Source organism: Microtus oregoni, unplaced genomic scaffold (genome assembly GCF_018167655.1).
Source record: "Microtus oregoni isolate MIOR12 unplaced genomic scaffold, Mior012 000005F_ref0000423, whole genome shotgun sequence".
NCBI lineage: Eukaryota > Metazoa > Chordata > Mammalia > Rodentia > Cricetidae > Microtus > Microtus oregoni.
In genome coordinates, this window is record NW_024543064.1 from 43,779,606 (window position 1) to 43,796,601 (window position 16,996).

A 16,996-nucleotide genomic window follows, 5' to 3' on the forward strand; every position below is an offset into this window, starting at 1 on the left:
TCTCTTTAACAATATTACTGTGTTTTGGGATGCCATTAAGGTTTCCAGGGCTTTGTAGACCACTGACACCTGAGATTACGGCTAATTTAACAGAATAACCAAATCTAGCAGTTACAGAGATGCTTAACCATGTCTCCTCTATGGATTTGACCTTCTTTCCTCTGGAGTCTACCCATTTTCTGGGACATCTGACTTCTCCAAGTATAGTTTTCCCACCTATAAAGTAAGGGTGGAATGGGAGACTTCTTGATGCTTGAGTCCTCTATGTTAGGCATTGGAAAATTACGCTAAAGAGTGGTCATTGATATTGCTATCAGAGGAAGCACTCTGCCAAGATGGCTTCAACGGTGCGCCCCTTCCTTGACAAACAGTGGCTCTATTACTTACGGCCTTTAGCATTCTTCCTTCAACCCCCTTCCCAGTATACGGCTAATAGCCCCTTGAGCCTGTTACTCCTGTACGGAGTACATGGCACATTCATGTCACCAGACCTACCCAGGGCGGGGACCACATCTCATTCTTCATGAGATCATTAAATCTGCAAAGCTAGTGTAGGTCATATGGATTCTTAAAATTATAAACGATTTGATACGATGATGACTATTACGGTAACCATTACTTGCCTACAGTGTACCAAACAGTACTGGGTTAAAACAATAAGAAGACTGATTTTATATTAATCAACATGATCTTCTGAACAGAAAGTTTGATATTAATGGGGAATTAACTGGACGGGTTGTGTACTTGGTGACGGAGGAGTGGGAGGACTAACCAAATGATAGCTTTAAAATAAGAAGCACAGATCCAAGGTTAATTCCTAACACCTGACCTCTTGTGCCATCTTTCCGTGGATACCATGTACCTGAACAAAAGAACAAACCCTGGAAGGAAGGCAATGCGGGCTTGACAGTGTCCGTGCTTCTTTCTTTGATCTCAGTTCCCTAGGAACCATGAGACACAGGACTGACGCAGACAAGCAGCTAAACGGCGAATGTGACGAGGATCCACCCTCCAGGGTCATTGCCGTGGCGGTGGTGGTGCCTGGGTTCTTTGATCCAGGGTCTCTCGGTGTAGCTCAGGCTGGCCTTGCACTCAGTCATTTTAATGGCTTTCCAGTAGGTAAGAAAGCAAGGAAGTAGACACTGTCTGAAGTAACAGAACAAGAGTCACCACGCAGCAAGGGCAAGTGATTTGGTGCGCGCAGCCCAGTCAGTGAGTTAGTCAGAGCCAGGACATAAGTGGAGATAATTTTTGCTCTCCCAGCTTGGGCATCATTTCTCTAATAGTGGTTTTGGCAACCGGTAATGTAACTCAAGGGTAGAGGGCTGGCCCATCATGTTTGAGGGCCTGGGTTCCATTCCCGACAGCACAATAGAGTCAATCATTCATTCATTCATTCATTCGCTCTCATTTTTCTTTTCCTGTTCAAAACCTGCTACAACGTAAGGCTAGAGTGAAGTAGGTTAAACTTTTTTTTTTTCTTAAAGAAGCCATCACGGTTAGCACAAATTCATTTTAGCTGACCAAGTTTACCACATCATACGATAATATAAAAGCTAAATTTAAAAGCCTAAGTTCTCTTAAGTTAGGTCACACTCAGAGTCTCTCGAGTTCCTTAGGCTAGTATAGGCTGTCACCAGCTCTAGCCAGTGACGTGTCTTTCCATTTCATCATGGTGACTTACAGGAAGCAGGTATGAAGCAGAAATTAGCTTTATAATTACACTTAATAGTGAAGTTCTTTATAGGAAAAAAAAACAGGTATTGTGTCAGTGGCTACCTTGAGATTGTAAATTATACGAAAACAAAAAGTGTATTGTCTTCTCTGGCTTTATGGCCCTACTGTCTAGAATGTTGTTTTTATTTATATAGTTTTCAATAAAAATTTGAGAGCTGTTTAGTAAAAGAAACTTCAAATTTAGAAAGATGGCACCAAAGTACAAGGCAAACCCATTCTTTAATTTTTTTTTACATTAGAAATATCAACACACACAAATAAAATAAAATAAAGAAAGATCAACACAAAGTGGCGTAAGATCCACAATAAGGTGAAGTTTGCCCAGAGGAAACAGTTGCGAACTTGACTACCAAGAACTGAGCAGCACATTCCTCCCTCACAGGGACGAAGAACGAGGAGGTATGGGGAAGGCTGGGAAAGCCATCCAATCCACACACCTGAAGCGCAAGCGTGCAGTGAAGGAGGGCAGAGATGAGAAGGAAGGGAGGAGCAGGAGGGGTAGCAGACAGAGGGGAAGGTGGAGACCAATTCTCAAGCTTCTCAAGCGTACTGACAGATGCACTTTCCAGCCACGGAACACTGTTCCAAGAAGAGGTGCCTGGGTGTTCAGAATGGCTGTCCTTAAGCACAACCTTGGCCCAAGGATGACTATGGACTGCCACTGAGAAATACAACCTGCAAGGACAGTTTTCAGAAACGGGGACAACAGAGAGAAGAGGGCGCGTTTCAGACAGAACTGCATCCACGTCACCAATATGAATTTAGGGTTTCAAAGCACTTCCTGTTCCCATGGCACACTATCTGTCTCAACAGCTCATCCTCATTTTACCGCTCACCAAATGGCAGCAATTTGCCCAAGGTTCCCCAGCGAAGACCTCAAATATCGATCCTAGGCAGCAACAGGCTGCAGCGTAGACCTTTAACTTTTATCATTTCATTAAAGTATCAGATCCAAACACCTGGCTGGGTTCACCAACTGCTGTGTAACTGTCTTCTCGTCTTCTCGCTTGCTCCTTCAGAGCAGGCTCCACCCTAGTGGATTTCTCTGCCTCTTCCACAAGGCACTGCATACTAAACAAAGGGAAAAGAGAAGCTGGCCAGCCACACTCGGGAAGGTTCTCCATGGTGGCTTTTGGACACAGAGACAGCCAGGGATCCCCTTTCCCAGGTGCCTTCTGGGTATTTCCTGTTCATCCATGAGCAGGGCAGGAAGAGCCTCGCTATGATTCCTAAGATGCGCATCTGTAGCGATTCTGCTCTGCATTCTAAGTGTGAGGGATGTGTACAAAATGGGACTGCTCTGCCCCGTTTAGCTTCTCCACGGGTCTGTGTTTGTCAAAGCTCTCTGCCAACCCCCTCGGAAAGGAATACCACAGAACTTCTTTTAGGAGGGTAAAAAGGCCTACTTTATACACTTGGTCTCATGCTAATCAGAGCACCATTGAAATCCCCGCTGAATAGGAGCCCCACAAAAGCCTGGGAAACACTCGGTGGTCTTTTCCAAAGCGCAGACTGCTTCAGTCAAAGCATTCCACTCCCTGGCTTTTTAACTCCTTTGGAGAAGATGGATAAGAAGGGGCATCAACACTGGAATCAGAAACTGTTATTCCTCGGCAGAAAAGTCACCCCACTTCTGCATGAAACTTGTGGGGGCTCTCTCACCGTTTCTTCTAAACAGATCTCTCCGAAGCTCCTGTTCTCTTCAGTATACGTGTAACGGAAGTGGACAGGGGGTCCGGCGACCAGCTCAAGGGAGATCCGAAAACTGCACTTTCCTGGGAATCTCAGTCAATGACCTCTGCTGGAGATTAACTAGCTGAATTATTAATGCAGTGTGTCACCAGCCACCAATAGGAGCTGAGACCCACCCTGTTGACCAGCTTTCTGGGAAAAAAAAGAAAAAGAGAAAGAACTGAAATGAATGCTGGTCTCCTCCCGCACAGGGCTGTCGTGAAATTCAAGTAAGTTAATAATGCATGAAGTGTCTTAGTGCACAGCTCGCCACATAATGAGGACTCAGTGAAGCCCCTGCCCTTCCAGCCTGAAGTTCAGAGTCTCGCTGCGATTCTCTTGAGAACTTACACAGGAACAGGAAATACTAACATGGACAGAGGGCTTTAAACTCCAAGTCAAACTTACATAGGTTGCAGGGCCTTTCAAGACATTCTGACTCGTTCGTTTTAGTCATATGCTTGTTAGTGACAACGCCAGTCCAAATGCCACTCTTCACGGTTGCAGAATAGAATGTAGGTATTGGTTGGTTGGTTCAGGGCCGAGAGTGCCGCCATTTTCTGTCCCGAGACCTGTCACTCAGTCTCCCTGAACAGCAGCCGCCTCATCCATAGCATCAATTAGAGGACTGTGGGTCCTTCAGGGGTGTGAGAGCTGATGAGAGGATGGTGCGGTGCGCCTGACTACAGGGAAGTGTTCAAACATCCACGTCCCAGCCTTTTCCAGCTGACTGAAGACAATGCTACCCCAGGTGTCATGTGTCATGACGGGGTGGGGGGAGGACTGTGTGTTTGTTAGTTCTGGGGGGAGGGGGAGACAGGGAGCTACAGTGAGAAAAACTAATTGAAGCAAGACAGAATACCTAAACCCAAACAAACTCTCAGACGTACAGCACGTCATTTGGAAGAATTCTTCAGAGAAAGATTATTAATTGATAATAAATCCTCAGTTTCTCAGTGGGGGCAAGCACAACTGCGAACCATCAGCTTAAGGCAAACTCATAGCGTAGTTTCTCAACGCCAGCCACAGACTCAGGAAAATTACATCTAATATTCATGACAGCGCATTTCCCCCAGGGGTGGAAAGCCCTGGACTGTGAATGCTGTGACCCAAGATGTATATTTTATTTTCCCAGTCAGTCCGGAGGAGCTCTGCGCTCAGACAAAGCCTCAAGTTCAGGCCTTTCCGAGAGCAATCCCTCACAAAGGAGCGAGGAGCCCACTAGCCCTCCTGCCAGGCCAGTGGAACTGCTCTCTGAATAGATTTCAATGAGAAGCCCCTGAACAAAAGACTCTGGTAAGTTGGTAACACCTCGGGAAACATTGTTAAAATCTCAGCTTTCTAGAAGTTCCCCCTCAGGAGCACAGACTACTCAGTTGCTGCAGAACAAAGCACTAGGCCTTTAATCAAAACAGCCACGGAGGGCGGGATGTCAGCAAAATGCGAAGATGAGGAACGATGTGTTAGGCTGTTCCTCCCTAGAAGCCTAGGGAGGCCAAATTGACCAAAACAGCCCCTTTGGGCAACTGTCTAATGAAATGGGCTGTGCGGCTGAGAAACATTTCTGCCACTTCCTGTTGGTGGTTGCTAACTTTATAACAATGTGGGTCATTTGTGGGGAAGAGGCCAAGAGGAGAAGTTCCATTTACTCCCTTTAATGAGCGAGCTGCATCCGCAGACACTAACCAGAGAAGCTCAAAACTTACCGCAACAGCGGACTGAACCTGCGGCACAAAAAGGGTCACTAGCAGAGTGACCCATTACTGCTGCCTGGTGTGAGCTCCAAAGGGGCTCTAGTTCAAGGCCCTCCCACCCCTCAGAAAGCCTTCCCATAGGGCTCCAGGAGCCAGTACGCTTCCCTTCTTAATTCAGAGCTTTTACTTCTTTCAAGGTACCAGCATTTCCTGCAGTGAAGATCCCTGGAAGCTTCTTCCTGACCTCTCCCTCATTACGTCTAGAAATATTGTCAATCATTCTCTACTTTTGTTAGGCAAAGCATGAAGGGAACCAACTGCATCTCATGATGGCCAAAAATAAGGAGCAGACCCATAGTGAACTGGCAGGTGTCACTCAAATTATGTTTAGAACGCTGATGCACAAGCTAGTCTAGGCAGCTGCTAGGGCTTAAAAAAAAAACAACACTTATTTTATATTATTTTATCTTATATCTGTGTACCATGTGTGTGAAGTGCCCACAGAGGCCAAAAGAGGGCATTGGAACACCCACCACCACCCCTGCCGCCACTGCCCAAAACTAGAGGTCAGTGAGCCATTATGTGGGTGCTAGACATTGAACCTAGATTCTCTACAAGAGCTGCCAGTGCTCTTAACCAATGCACTCTCTCTCCAAGTCACAAATTAATTGTGAGTAAAATACATTAGCTATTTCTGAGTTATCCCAACAGTCATAGGATGTCCCATGGTTGCCTTAACCTGACCTTAGTGGGTCCAAAAACTCAGGGTGAGAATCACAAATCTAACTCACTTTTGGACAATTTGGCCTCCACAGACTGATAGAAAAGCAGGCTGGAGGGTAGAAGTGGGAAGCCAGGGCTTCACACACACTCTGAAAACATAAGCAGGAGAGCCAAGTGGTGAAAAACAGCCTCACCAGTCAGACTTATCAGCCCGGTCCTGAAACACTCGGACTGCACCAGAGGGGAGTTAGTTCAACCTCTCTGAACTTTTATAAAATGGAGCTAAACGTGATTGGCATTTTATAGGCTCCTTGGAGAACCAAATCAGGATGTATGCATAGCACTTGATCTGGTAAGAAGCCCACAGCGAATACCAATACATGTAAGCAACTGTCATTACTTAGTCAGACTTCAGTTCAAGTCCCGGCAAACACGAGCCTAGTGAGCCTCAGCAAGTCCCTTGCCCTCTCTGGGAGGAAGAGCCAATGGTCAGCATTTGCTTCATTCTGATTCTGGAAACATGGAGCCATCATGGGAAGCAGCTAACAGTCATGAAGATTATCTCTCCTTCACCCTCTTTAAATATCTGCTCTTTCACGAGCCACACATTAACGCTTGATGCTTAGGGCATTTTTACCGTGACGTGATGTCATCGGATTCCTGAGGTCTTGTGATTGCCTTATCTTCTTCAATATCTCCTGACGTCCAGCACGTGAGTCTCAGTGATAGGAAGCCACTCAGTTCTGAGATGGCGATTATAGGTCTATCCGATGGGGGAGGGGAGGAACTAGGCCAAACAGATGGATTTGTACTGTGCGGCCTGAAGACTGTATCAACCACGGTCTAGGAATAGAAAGGTTTTAATATTTGAACTTCTACACAGTTTTCAAGAAACTCTGGAGTGGATCCTTTTGTCGTTGTTATTACTGCTTTGTTTTGTGTTTCACTTGGAAAGTTCAGTCGGTAAACTGAACTTAAAGGTGTTACCCAGCATGGGGGTGGGTCGGACCACCCACCCTCTATAACTCAGTCAGAATACTGGTCTCTGCTCACTGGTCTTAAGCCCAGCAACTTAAAGGATTAAAAGTCTGTTTCTTCGTGGGAAAATGCCCTTAAGAACAAAAACGATGCTGAGGTGTGATTTCGCAACTATCCTAATCCCCAAAACCTCTAGTAAAACTTTTTTTTCTTTTTACAAAAATTAATTAATCGAAAGTGGTGCAGACGTGATGGAAGTAATTTGGCAGTTCCTCAAAAAGTTAAACATCTGATTATATGATCAAGCAATAGCACTCTTCAATCTATAGATCTATGAGAACTGAAAACACAAGGCCGCTCTTCCTATTCATAAAAACCCCAAATGGGAATAACCAGTAGAGACATCAAATAATAAGTATACAAACTAAACATGGTATATCCATAAATGGATTATTATCTGGCAATAAAAACAAATGAAGCACTTACTGATACATGCTATGATATGGATGGGGCTTTTTTTTTTTTTTTTTTGGATTTTTTTCGAGACAGGGTTTCTCCATAGCTTTTTTGGTTTTGGTTCCTGTCCTGGAACTAGCTCTTGTAGACCAGGCTGGCTTCGAACTCAGAGATCCGCCTGCCTCTGCCTCCCGAGTGCTGGGATTAAAGGCGTGCACCACCACCACCCAACAGGACTTTAAAACATCAAATGAAAGAAGCCAATTACAGAAGACCTCAGAGCATACTGTTGATTTATGTGAGATATCCAGAATAAACAAATCTATCTAAGAGAGAAAAAAAGTGATTAGTGGTTGTTAAGACCTGGGAGAGGTGCACAGGTATGGAGAAGGATTAGTAAAGATCAATCTTTCTACAGAGATAAACTCTGCAGTTGGTTATGGGAATGACTGTCTAATTCGGTGACGACAGTAAAACCCATGGATTGTGTGCCTTAAGTCTTAAATGGCTGCATCACGTGGTATTGTGAATAACATCTCAACAAAACTGTTTCTTAAAGATCATTATAACATGAGAAAAACCCTTACACAAAACCAGGAGGGTTTCCGGTTTGTTCTTGTCAAGGGGCATTTGAGAAAAATCTGATGTCCAGGGCGGAACAAGTAGGTGACTTGCAGTCTTAGTTTAGCTGTGGGGCGACACACAGAGAAACATCCACTAGTCATACCACAAGGCTTTCCTCTGTAGGTGCCGTAGGTAGAGTGCAGAACAGGAGGCTGACCTCACCTCAGTTTCCAGGCTCCCAACCAGAAGCCCCGGGGGATACCTGTGCTGTCTTTGCCTCATCCTTCTCCCTTGTGTCTCCACGGCCCTAGGCTCAGCTCTCACTTGCCTCAAGTCCCCCCAAGTCTCCAAGCCAGAGATCTGTCTCCCCAACCTGAGTTAGATTACAATAGATTAATCCTCTTTTCAGAACTTTTCACAATTATACTAATTTCAAAGACCTCTGTAAAACTTTTCTAACTTCCTCTCCCCTTGTCAAGGAACCTTGGATTTGTGGAACACTGTAGCCACCTCAAAACAGCATGGAAATTCCTCCCCCAAATGTGGAGCTACTATAGAACCTAGCAGAGCTGCAAGATTATTATTGGTAACTGTATGAACATTCCAGTAATAAAAAGAAAACAAATGACAAAGATAAAACTCCCATTGTTTTACTGGTCCTCTCAAATAATGCCCAAGGTCCCCAGCTGATGGTCATTTCCAGCCCCCTTTTTCAGTCTGTCATTAACCTCTTTTCTAGCCACACCACTGGCCCACTCTCTCCCTGGTCCTCCCATGCAAATGGACCACGTGACATCCCCAGCCTCTCCCTCCCCTCTTCTCCAGCACCCAGTTTGGTGACATCAGCGCCATCATTCCCCCCCCCCCCCAGCTGTGTTTCTGCAGGCCCTCCTTTAAGGCTCCCCTGTCATTATCAACCAAAGGCTTGATTTTTCCCTCCCCTAGCTTGGAAATTCCTTTGGGGTAACCTAGGACCCCATGCCCACAGTAGGTACTCCGGGAACATCCGTAGATGACAAGACTTGAAAGGCAGGTGCAAACACAGACTTGGTGAAATCCCTCTCTAAAAATTATACAGATCGACTCCGCAAACTAATTGGAGGTGGGGGGAAGATATAAAGACGACATCAATAAGCGTGGCTCCTTCATGTCAGTGTAATTGTGTATTATGTACTTCAGGGATACATACACAGGAACCAGCGCACACTGCTTATTATGACAAGGCACTTATCCTGATTTGCATTTCTCTGCAAAACTCTCCAGGCATATAATTTTGTTAATTTGTGACAAACCTCAAAAACACAACCATCAATACCCTGATTACAATATGGACTTTGAAAGCACGCAGAAATCAACTGGGTCTTTCAAAGGCTTGCCCGTGGGCACGGCTCTTGCCCTCGTTGTTTGGTGAGGTTGACGCTTGGAGATTTTAATGCAGATCATAACTTATAAATTTACCTGGACCTAAGCAAAGAATAGTACTAAGAAGGCATTCAAAGATAAGGCCGCCCTTGCCTTTGAATGTTAGCATGTTCAGTCAACATATGATCTTCAGTAAATTGTTAAATTCCAGACTCCGTTTCGTCCTTGAGAAGGTGAGAATAAGTTCCACCACAAGAATTGTTCAGGAACATTTTAAAAAGCCCAATCTTTGTAAACACTGAGTTTCTTTTCTTTTCTCCTGGGATACATTGTAAAACTGCCATGCCTGTTCAAGCTCCAATCAGTCAGCAGCAAGCTGAGGCACCTTCTAGAACAAGTGCCAGTCGGAAGAAAAGGAATATATTAAAAAATGCCTAGTCCTCCAAACTCACCCCAGGAGCCTCCGGCCTCACACAGCGAAGTGGACTAAAAGTGAAACCTGTTTGTCTCGTTCCTCTTTTGACTGACACACAGCAAGGGAAATAATGGAAGACTCTCAGAGCTGAGCCACATGAAAGGTATCCAATTTCAAACACGGGAGTATCAGAAAGGCAAGACCTTGTTTCTCCTCCTACTCCTTCACAACCCCGTGGCAATTACTAGCCAGTCCAGGCCTCAGGTGAGCAGGGCATTGTGCTGCCATGAGAAAAGAGGCCTCAGTGGGGTCAGATCATAGTATAACGGAGCTGAAAGAGGGAGGGGGAGAGAAAGAGGGAGGGAGGGAGAGAGAGAGACAGAGAGAGAGAGAGAGAGAGAGAGAGAGAGAGAGAGAGGAAGCCTGAGAGCTCACCTGGGCTCTGACTGTAAAGCTTGGGTTTCTCTTCTCAGGCTCTCCACCATTCATTCCCTCACCCTCCTGAAAGACCTGTGTTTTCATGATTGAGATTAAAAATATACTAATAATCTTGGTATTACTGACAAGACAACAAAATTCTAAAGATTCCGTGAATCTAGGAAATGGAGAACTGTCCCAGCGGTTTATTATCACGGCCATAGAGAGGCTGAGTCCACCTTAAATGGATACACAGTCTGTTAGGTACGGGTGCCAGCAACTCTATTGTCAAGGTCGGTCTTTAATGTTCCTGTGGCCTGTTCAGAGCCCTGTAGAACAGGCCACACATATTTGGACTTTGGAGCACATCTTCCTTGGGCTGTCCTGAAAAGTGGGAAGTGAGGAAGGACACAAAGCCCCAAGAAGGTGTGGTAACCAGCAGCAGCAGGTACTGCTCTGGCCTATGGCTTCCACAGCTTAGCATCACTATCCAACCACGTGATTGGCCCAGATAAGTAGCCTGGTACCCCTTTCCTTAACACCCCCGCCCCCCCAGGGAGCAAGCATTTTATTTCCAAAGACTGGGGTTCTTGGAACTTCCAGTCAGCTTCCCCTGCACTGCCACAGGACAAAAAGAAGTAAAAGACCCCAAATGGGTCATTTGTTCCCATCCTCTCCACCCTTCCTAAAAGAGTTGTGTTTTTTTTCCCTCAGATGTTAGAACCATCTCTTTTACAAAGGAAGAGAACAGCAGCCACCGAAGGTGACCGAGGTGCCTGCCCTTTGACCTTTCCAGACAGGTCAGAAACCTGCCACTGTTTCTTCAGCTAATAGAAACCATTCATGTCCATTCAGCCAACTTCTCTTCCTCAGACCTTTTCCCTTTAATAAGTTTCAGGAAACTTTGCAAAAACAAGAAAAAAGGGGAGGGGGGGCTTTGCCACAGAACCCTGGTTAAGGAAAGTGGAGGAGTTGAAAATGCTATCATTACTAACACAGACCACGGCAGCAGGGTCCCTGAAGTTAAGAACACACTTTCTAACTTTGCACACCTGTCTCTGACCTCAGCTTCAGGACACAGGCCTGTCGTGTGCCCCCCCTTGTCCCCCCACTTTGCTGACTTTACACAGGAGGAAGCTGAAGCCCGGAGAGGTCAAGTGACATTTGTCCAAATCACACCTATGGGTGTGAGCTTTATGCCCCCTGGCAGTCTCAATCCCAGGGACTCTGCAACCTGCACTGTTTTCCTCTTTCAAATTAACTTGGAGCTATTTAAACCTCTACTTAGCAATCTCATGTACGCCCGGTTCACCTTTCCCTCACACACCAATTCCACATCTCAGAAGAGACAGAGGCATGGTCAACAACAAACCCAAAACACAGCCTAACAATGCAGAAAGTGCTGGAACATTCAGTGCAGGGACAAAAAGCCCAATGCCTAATTCAACCGCCCTTAAGACATCAAGTTGTTACACAACACAGTGATTCTAAAAGTGGCCTGATAAAAATCAGCCAAGGATTTTATAAAAATACAGGATCCCAGGGCCTGCCCAAAGCCCCTGGGGAAATGTAGAATTTGTGTCTCAGACCAGATGGTTCTCACATCAGGTGAGTTCATTAAACATGGACATAAGGGACACTACCCACATTAAAGATTCCTCTCGATACTGTACAGAGCCAAACTGACTAGAGAGGTGGGGCTTCTCCCAAAATATTACTACCTACACAGAAAGGAAGCCCTTGACTACGGTGTCATCAGCATCACGCTGTGACCAACTGGGCTTTGCCAACCAAGACAACTGCAGAGGAAGGGACAACAAATCTCAAATTGACAGGCATGCAAAGGGCTATAAATAGAAGGGCCACCAACTGCCATTTTGGAGATCTCCCACCCAGGCAGCTACCTCCAAGGTGTCTCTTAAGAAAACTTTAAGGAAAAGAAAATAGGTACTATAAGTGGGCGGCAATTTTGGGCAATAAGGAGATAGGTTTTCCACCGTCCTGGAAAAGCCAGCAGTGTCTAACTGACGAAGCGCAGGCTACCCTCATGTTTGTTACAATGCATGCAAGATAGTTGGCTGGGTGGCTCAACAGCGGATTCGTGAAAATTTGTTCCTATATTCTGTGGCTCCATGATACATTAAGTTATCAAAACCAAGACTGCTTCATTGAGTGATTTCAAATGGCAGTAAACACAATAGCAGAGCCACAAGAACACGAGAGGCCTGGGCTGGGCTTGTTTACTTGTGTGCTTTTGATTACTATGAATTCCAGAAAGCAGGTCAAAGGACCCATGCAGCCAAGAGGAGGGGAACCTTCCAGTTAATACCAAGATAGGCTAATTTTCTTCATTATTTCTTCTGTCAGATATGAGGGTCTTCCAGCTTATCTGTTGGCATAGTCACAAAACTGTGAAGAGTTAATTTAAGATGACCTAGCCTCTCTTCTTTGCTGCCATACAAAGAAATCCTTACACAGAAAGTTCAAGTGAATTTGCCCAAACCACACAGTGACAAGTTAATACAAGATCGGAACCTCAGACCTCTAGGCTCCTTTTTTTTTTTTTTTTTTTTTTTTTTTTTGCAACAGAGACAGGAGGATCTCTGAGTTCAAGGCCAGCCTGGTCTACAAGAGCTAGTTCCAGGACAGGCAACAAAGCGACACAGAGAAACCCTGTCTCGAAAAACCATCTGTTTTTCCTCTCTGTAAGATTTGGATCCCAGAGTATTCAATGGTGACCAGGGAATTTAGACATAATCCCACTTAACAAGTCATTTTCCAGGGGGAAAAATGTAAAGTTCATGAAAAATCAGTGTGTCTACCAACATGCAACTAGATTTGGGATCAGCCAGCCACCACCTAAGAAACCTTGGCTTCTATGTGGCAGGGTTCCATTCTGTTCTCTACACCCTACTGCCCCTCTCATCATCAACAGTGCAACAGTAATCATGAATACTATGCGAACAGTAACAATGAAACTATGCATACCACATACGGAACCAGCTCTAAGGTTCTTATCCCAGCTGTTGCAAATCAAAACTGTCAACATTTTAGAAAAGCCAGATTGAACGGTGTGGTTGTTGAGCACCCAGTTCTGTATTGTTGACTGAAGAGTTAGACACCATTTATCCTCCTGCTTTGGTCCAAAAGGATACCTGGGGAAAAAGAGGCAGGCTGCTCTGCAACCGAGCTAGAAGGTTTTCATGGGGTCTGAATTTCAACAATCTCCAAAAGGGATAAAGGACTCTACTTCCGCCAACTGAGAATCAGGGACCATCTAGTCTTTGATAATCTGCTCTTCCTACCGTGGTAGGAACTTTTTTCTGGTCTATACCACGAAGATGGCTTTCTAGGTGGTACAGTGAAAAGCATATTAAATGATTTATGTTTTTAAAAGAGACGAACAAAATACTTAGACAATAGGAAAGAAATCTCTGTGGTTCTCCTGGAACTCCACACACCAGAACTAATATGAAAAGGAAAAAAAAAGGTGATAAGGGGGTGCTTAATTGAAACAAAAGCAAAAGAGACTTCAGAAAATCTACCACGCAAAGATTTGCAATTGTATTTAAAAGCAATCAATGGACAAAGGTAACTGTTGACGGCGTAAGCTCCCTGCAGGGGTTCTCAGCCTTGTATTCTTTTGACCTTCAAACAAGAGCGGACTTTTTGGTTTTCACCCAGAATTTAGCTTTCTGAAAAGATATCTGAAGCAAGTTAAACGCCTTGCATATTTCCACTTGCACAACAGGCACAGAGCACATCAGCTTTTAGTTTTTCCAGATACTAGGAGACGAAGCTTGGTCAATATTCCTATGGGAGAATAAACAGAAAACTGTCTCTCTTCCTAATATATTAGTACCCTGTAATGCAGACCATATGATCAATAAGCTGTAGAAAAATTAAATCATACTGACAGTCTTGGGCAAAAAAACTGAACCAAGTAGAAACATTTTTTTTAGGATTGCAGTGTGTTGAATATTAAAATCACATGTTGTATTATTAAGTCTTCTTTTGGAAGTCAGAGTTATGTTGCATAACCACCTCAAGATACGTGGTAATCTTTCAGATAGTTTTTCCAATGAAAGGTGTTAGGAGCTATTTAAGCAGTGATGCTGGAATATAGTTGGTGCGTATGTTTAAGTTGGACAACTGGTTTGGGATTTTCTCTCTGGAGAGACCGTGCACATACACCACACCCTTTCATTTCACCCTGAATACACAAGAAAGCATATGGGGTGTCATTGCCCCTGCTTACACTATAGTGGACAGGTATATCTCTCTGCACATTGCCCAACACTGGTTTTTCTAAGAATGCAGCATCTCTGAGAGCAACCCCCCCCCCCCTTCTGGTTGGGTCAGAAGAGTCTGTAGAAGCTAGAGCAAGGAACACACGTGGGGAGGGGGATCCAGCTTTCCTAAAGCTAAAGCAGAGGCAGGGGGCTTTTCTCCTCCAGCAGTGAAAGCGCTAATCCCACCTCCCAAGGACACACTCAAACCCCAGGAGAACTCAGACAAGTTTGTTGCACACAGACAGCTTCAACCTTTTCAGTACTTTAGCGGTATTATCCCCTCTCCCCCGCACAGCCCCCCCCCCCCAACCTGGGAGGATCCTAAAACTCAACAACTCAACTCTCTCCCTCTGCATTCTAATAAGCCTGCTTGCCACCAGGAAGGTAGGCCTGCCGTGACAGCAACTCTACTTAGCATCACTGAGCCGGGAATGGGATCCACAGGAACTACAAGCTCCCTTCCCTTTCACAGACTGCAATCTTACTTTCAACCCCCTCAGTCTGAAGAGGGCCATACTTAATTTTAAATTCTAAGAAAGCCACCGGCTCACAAAATTCTCGGAGGGTAGTTGGGCAAGAGCAAGAGGTCAGCGCCTAAGAGTCCTAGACAAGGCAGCAAACCCAGGGTGGCACAATCTGCGGAATAATTCCCTTCCAAGGGGACTGGAGCCTCCATGCAGGAGTTCTATTTGTGGGGAGCTGGACGGGGAACACAGATGTTTCTTCAGTTAGCAGTGTTGGCAGAACAGCTCCTGGACGGTATCCGAGTTCTTAATGCAGGAAGGGGCCTCACAGACCATCTACTTGAACCCACTCATTGAACTGAGGGGGAAACTGAGGCCAAGGGGGCATTGAGGTGGCACATCCATCTAGAGGCAGAGGGGCAAGACTTTGGTGACAAGTTTTGCACACTTTGGTTTACATCAAAATTCGCTTAAGAGAAAAAAAAAGTCCTATTTTTACTCCAACCTTGGAACTACGGTGGATTCGCGTCGTTTCTCTCTCCCCCGAGCCTGGTCCAATAAATCCCCCCCCCACCTCCTTTGAATCCCACCACCCTTCCAGCTGGAGCTTACATCTGTTCTGCAGAAACAGACGTGCGCTAGCGCCTCAACTTTGAGGGAGTGCAGTTCAACTTTAATCCCCAAGCAAGACCATGGCTAGCTTTCCCTCAGTGGCCTTCTGGGTGAACCCGACTCCTAGCCCCTGCTTGCACAAATCAGGGAGTGAGCTGGTTTAAAACTGATGCCCGCGAAGCTACCTACCACCTAGCATACAGTAGGCGCTCAACAAGTGATGCGCTCCTCGGTGCCCAAGACCCGGCTGGGAAGAGCCCAATCCGGTCGCCCTTCCTCCACGGGGGCTTTCAGTCTAGCGAGCAGCTTGTGCAACTGGCCCTGCAAGGCAGAGCGAAGAAAGGGGTGGATGTTTACATGCAGCCGGGACCAGCAGTGCCACTACCATAGGAGCCCGGCTCGCCCAGAGACCTAGATTGGTCTCGCACAGACTCGGATGCAGGGAGGAGAGCCACAGGCTGCCTCCAGATCGTGGAGCTCGAGCTCACACCTTCCGAGGGACTGTGTCCGGCTCCCAACTAGAGATTACCCCTAAGGAGCACTTTCCAGCTGCCGCGAATGCACAAGCACGCCCCAACTTGTGTTCGCAGGTCTGGGATTGGGGGTCCGGGAGGGCGGGGAGCTCGCGGCTAGCACGGCGCCCGGAGGATGGCTGCGGGCCTCCGGGGCTGACAGCGCGGCGGGGCCCCAGGCTAGGAGGGGGGTGATCAGTGGGGCTGCGCTCACCCATGAAGAGGCAGAAGAGGTCGAGGCAGATGAGCAACACCCGCTTGCTGCCGCCCTTCCTCGGGTTGTTGTTGAGCGCGGGGCTGCCGCCGTTCTTACTCTCGGGGACGATCGCCTTGTCGTACTTGTAGTTTTGCATGGCGCTGGCAGCGGAGAGCTTCCCAGGACGCTGCGGGCCGCCGCTGCTCAGGAGCGGAACTGCGGGCTCGGGACGCGGCGGCCGAGTAGTTCCAACTGCAGGCGCGGATAGGTTTCCCCTCTGGGCGCCTCTGCTTTCCTCTCAAGCCCAAACTGTTCGCTAGTCCAAGGGGAAGAGAGCCAAATCCCGAGCAGGAACTTTTGTAGCGCCGCGCTGCCCGGGACGCGCACGGCTGGCGTGCGTCTGCGTGCTGAAGTTTGCGAGTGGGCAGCGTCGGCGTCCCGCCACCGTCCTCCGCAGCTACTTAATGAATGGAGCGGCGCGGAGTCCTGCAACTCCACCGCGTCCTGCAGCTCTCGGCAGCTTCTGCCCAACTCCAACTCTGCCTCCTCCTCCTGCTCCTCCTCCTGCTGCTGCTGCTGCCGCCGCCCGGGCTGCCGCTGTGATCGCTCGGTTTGTTTTCTGAGCTTATATTTCACGAGCTCCTTTAAAAAGCGAGGGGGGAGGAGAAGGACCTCCTTACTTGGCTTCGACAGGATTCTGAAAGCACAGCCCCTTCCTTAAGCTGCCTAAAACGTAGGATAATTAAGGCCACATTTCCCCCACCCCCTTTCCAAAAAAAAAAAAAAAAAACCCAAACGAAAAAGTTGCTCTCAAACCTCCGGGAGCCCCTAGCGTTCAGAAAC

The 16,996-nt window shown here is 46.7% G+C and overlaps 1 protein-coding gene across 1 annotated transcript in view; it reads right to left on the reverse strand.

Moving 5' to 3' along the window:
* The window catches only part of Plpp3 (phospholipid phosphatase 3), a 78,617-nt gene extending 61,833 nt beyond the window's left edge, over window positions 1–16,784 (reverse strand). The window contains exon 1 of the mRNA XM_041652316.1: window positions 16,172–16,784. Within this exon, the coding sequence (XP_041508250.1) occupies window positions 16,172–16,310 (139 nt within the window). The 5' untranslated portion in view covers window positions 16,311–16,784. The remainder of the gene's footprint in view (window positions 1–16,171) is intronic.
* Window positions 16,785–16,996: the final 212 nt, after the last annotated feature.